This window comes from Dendrobium catenatum, unplaced genomic scaffold, assembly GCF_001605985.2.
Source record: "Dendrobium catenatum unplaced genomic scaffold, ASM160598v2 fragScaff_scaffold_648, whole genome shotgun sequence".
NCBI classification, from domain to species: Eukaryota; Viridiplantae; Streptophyta; class Magnoliopsida; order Asparagales; family Orchidaceae; genus Dendrobium; species Dendrobium catenatum.
The window spans coordinates 562,940-566,966 of record NW_021319110.1 but is presented as its reverse complement, the minus strand read 5'-3'; the positions used below and the strand labels follow the sequence as shown (position 1 = coordinate 566,966).

Here is a 4,027-nt window from a genome sequence, read left to right as displayed (position 1 = left end):
ATCTTATACTTTGGCAATTTAAATGATTTATCATTTTTTTTATTTTAGTTTTTAACTTATTCATTTTTTTAATAAAATTCTACATCACCAAATAATGCTCTACTACTTGTTGAAGCCGATGCAGCTTTTTGAAATTTTGATTATAAATGTAATTTGCTTTGAAGTCTACTATTAAGGGTAGTTTTCTAATATAAGAATATTTTAAAAATAAAATAAAAATAACAGTAAAAAAAAAAATTTTTTAAGCCCTCTACAGCGAACTATAAAAAAATTATTCCCCACAAATTTGCTACACAACAAACAACTTGAATGTAACGGGAAAATAGTAGAATAGCTGTAAAAAGCGGCCACGTGGTAAAATATAGATAAAATAACTATTTTTTTTAACACATAAATAAAATTTCAAATTATAATAATATATTTTTTACATGTTTTGAAACAATTGTTTTTCAATTTGTAAAATCTACTTTATTATACAATGAAGAAGGGTTAACACAAGCCTAACATTTCTCCCTCTACGCGCAAATCCATGTCTCCTCTCCTCCTCCTGCCCCTCATCCTCTTCGCCGCTGCCGGCGCAATTGCCAACATTTCCGATGATACCTCCTCTGTCTACGATGCCCTCCAATCTTACAATTTCCCCATCGGCCTCCTTCCAAAGGGGGCTGTTGGATACGACCTAGACAACAGCACAGGAGATTTCTTAGTCTACTTCAATGGGACCTGCAGTTTCTCGCTTGAGGGATCATACCAGCTAGGATACCAGTCGTCCATTTCCGGCCGGATATCAACAAACCGCCTCAGCAACCTTAAGGGTGTCCGCGTCAAGGTCGTTTTTTTCTGGATCAACATTGTCGAGGTCGTCCGAAATGGAGACGAGCTCGAATTCTCTGTCGGGATCGCCTCGGCTAACTTCGCGATCAATAACTTTGTCATTTCTCCTCAGTGCGGCTGCGGATTAAATTGCAAAAGCCTCGGTAATCGTTCCAAAGAGGGCTATCTGGTGATATTGAAGTCCGCCGTCTAATGAATTTGTCATGTTGGTCATCTACACTTCTCCCTCGTATTGCTTTAGGTTTCTAGGGCTCAATGTATGGTGAAGGTTCTTCATTATTAACTTAAATCCTTAAATATTAATATTTCTAGTTAATTATCAATTATTAGGATATCAGTCCTCAAAATATCGTGGATTAAGACGATGTTATAATGACGTCAACGAAGTAGGATAGAAATTTCATTTAACTGCATAGTAATGTTATTCAAATATTCCCCTTATTTGTTAAATGAGAACTGCTATACAAGGTAAATGATATGGAAGCGTCTGAACATAGGATAAATAATTATAGTAGTTTGGAATTCTACCAAAATATCTTTTGTAAGAACAATAGGTCGGTTCATTTTTGCGATGGCATTAGACAATGCAATCTACCACAAACAGTAAAAAATGAGGACTGTTTTCTTATTTTTGTCACGAAGCTTGTGTTACTTTTAACACGTTTAATTTGGTTTCTATCTACTTCAATCTGACCCATTAATATTACTTTCTAATTTTGCCTAAAAAGGAGTGATTATGTAAAACAAAATACCTTTAAATTACTCTATTTGCTTAGTTTTTCTCCTCCGACTACATGGAATGGCACAACTATTAGGTGCAAAACATCAATGCCTCCTTCATGCCGCTCTGCTAGGGCTTCGCCCTAGGCGCCCATCTCCCTCACTGGAGCTTATCTCTCAGGGAAGTGTCTTTGTCTTTTCTTTCTATTTTTACTACTCCCGTGGATGATCGCTCTCTTTGCTTGATTTTTCTCCTCTGATTGTGTCTAATGATAGATAATCGGGCTCGTTTGTGGGATCATGGTTTCCTCTGCGGTAATTATGGTTTGAGGTTGTTTTTTGATGCTTTGTATGGTGCGGCTCCAGTGGCCTTCCCTCCTCTTAAACTTCAACCTTTAAGGATTTGGTGATTACATTATTGCTGATTCTGGTGTTAAATCCATTCTGTTGGGAATGGAACCTGGGGAGGATTTGGTTGTGCCTTTTAATGATGATTCTCCCAGGCCTTCTTCAGAAGCATCTTCATTACCTTTTAATAAGACACAATTTATAGATGTTCCGATTTCTATTATTTCAAATGATGCTTTGAAAGCTTAATTATCGTTGAATATGAAGGATACTTCTTTGAATCAAACTTATTTGTGTGGTTCGGTCTATTTCTTTCCTTGCAGGGGTGTTGGGATTAAATTGGGTGACTCTATCGATGAGTTTCATGAGATGTATAGTTTGAACATGGGTCGCATTATTGAAAAAACATTTTCTCGTGGAGGTTGCGAATGTGGTAGGAGGAAGTCTAAAATTATGTAATTAGTTTTGTTTGTTATTTTTCTCTAGTTTTGTTGGCCCTCTAACAGTTTTTCCTTTGGGTTTGGTGTTGCTTTGTTTGGTTACTGGCTCATGTGGTAGGTTTTTTTTGCTCTCTTCGTATCTTCTTAGGCATTGTGGTTTGGGTTTGGCTAAGTGGATGGGCTTTCTAGGTTTGCTCTGTGGTTTTTGCTGTGTTTTGGTTGTGTTATTGTGGTTTACTATTGGTGCGTGGGAGTGGTCTTGTGGTTATTTGTTGTTGGTGATGTTTCTTTGGTTGGTTGTTGGGTGTTGGTTTGTTGTTTGTTGGGTTATTTCTTTCCTTTCCTTTTGCAATTTTTTTTTAATCTAATATTATAGGTTTCTTTTGGTGGCTCGTTTGGCTCCATGTCAAGAATTGAGGATATTCCTGTTGAGTTGTTTTTTATCCTGGTTTGCTTAATTTTGTTGCTTTTGTTTTTATGTTGCTTCACATTATAATAGGTAGAATCATTGGCTCGTATGTTTTACTTCAAAGAATTGTACTTTTAGAGGGCATAAGGTTCCTTAAAGACTTATAATTTTCTTTTGTTTTTAATGCATAGATCCCTCAAAAAACCTTTAAATTATTGTTAAAAAAGGAGCTCTTGGGATATGTATATTTTCTTGTATAAGCTCGACAAGGGCTCGCAGGCAGGCTTGCTTTTTTGCTATTTCTATATGCTCCAATACAAGTAGTTGTGTTTCTCTCGAGTAGCTTGATTAAGCTTATAGTTTTTATAGTATGAGAGCATAAAGCTATAGTTTATATAGTATAAGAGCATTATGTTTTTTTTTTTTTTTTTTAAATCAAGAGAGCATTTTTTTTTTTTTTTTTTTTTTTTTTGAGCTACTCTTTTTTTTCTTTATCCTTTAGTTTTATCATAGATCATGAACACTCCAGATGCTTCCTCTGATGATACGTCTGATTCAGGAGTCAGATTGGGATTGTAGCTAGAAAACAACTCGATACCATCAGAGTTGAAATTTCTTATGGAAAACATTAAAAGTGTTATTTCTACCCCTCTCACTTTAGAAAACTATCAAAGTTAGCGATCTCAAATTCTGAAGCTCTTTCATGCAAACGGCTTTCATGGTTTCTTAGAAGGAACTTGTGCCTGTCCATCTAGAACGCTCAGCTCTACAGTTGGATTGCCCTCCACCAATCCCCATTATCATACCAAGATTCTCATAGATCAGAATCTAGTTATAACACTATATTCACTCAATTTTTCTGCATTACTTCCCTGTCTTTACTTTTAATCGTTGTTCTGATATTTTATTCACCGTTGAACAACACTTGTAGTCATCAACTCGTTCATGAATCATCCAATATAAGAATTAGCTTGATCATTTGTCTATGAAAGGTCAAACAATGACCCATTGTTTCTTCGCAATCAAAGCCAATGTTGATTCCATTGTTGTAGCCATCACACCCCTTGATCCACAAGATATTCTTCTCTGCACATTGAATTACCTTACAGCTCAATATCAAGCCTTCAAAATCTTCATTCAGACTAATATACAGCCTTTGAGTTTGGATAACCTTTACAAATTGTTGTTGGATGAATTACAATCCTTACACAACTCTCCTTGGCCTATTGGTTGAGAGCTTTGGCTTCCAACTAAGAGGTTCAGGGTTCGAGTCTAT

The 4,027-nt window shown here is 35.9% G+C and overlaps 1 protein-coding gene across 1 annotated transcript; it reads left to right on the top strand.

Annotated features, from left to right (window-relative positions):
• Positions 1–462: 462 nt before the first annotated feature.
• On the top strand, positions 463–1,244 carry LOC110100230. Its single transcript, XM_020827653.2, has one exon. It carries the CDS (start codon positions 530–532, stop codon positions 1,025–1,027), a length of 498 nt encoding a protein of 165 aa, XP_020683312.1. The 5' UTR covers positions 463–529; the 3' UTR covers positions 1,028–1,244.
• Positions 1,245–4,027: the final 2,783 nt, after the last annotated feature.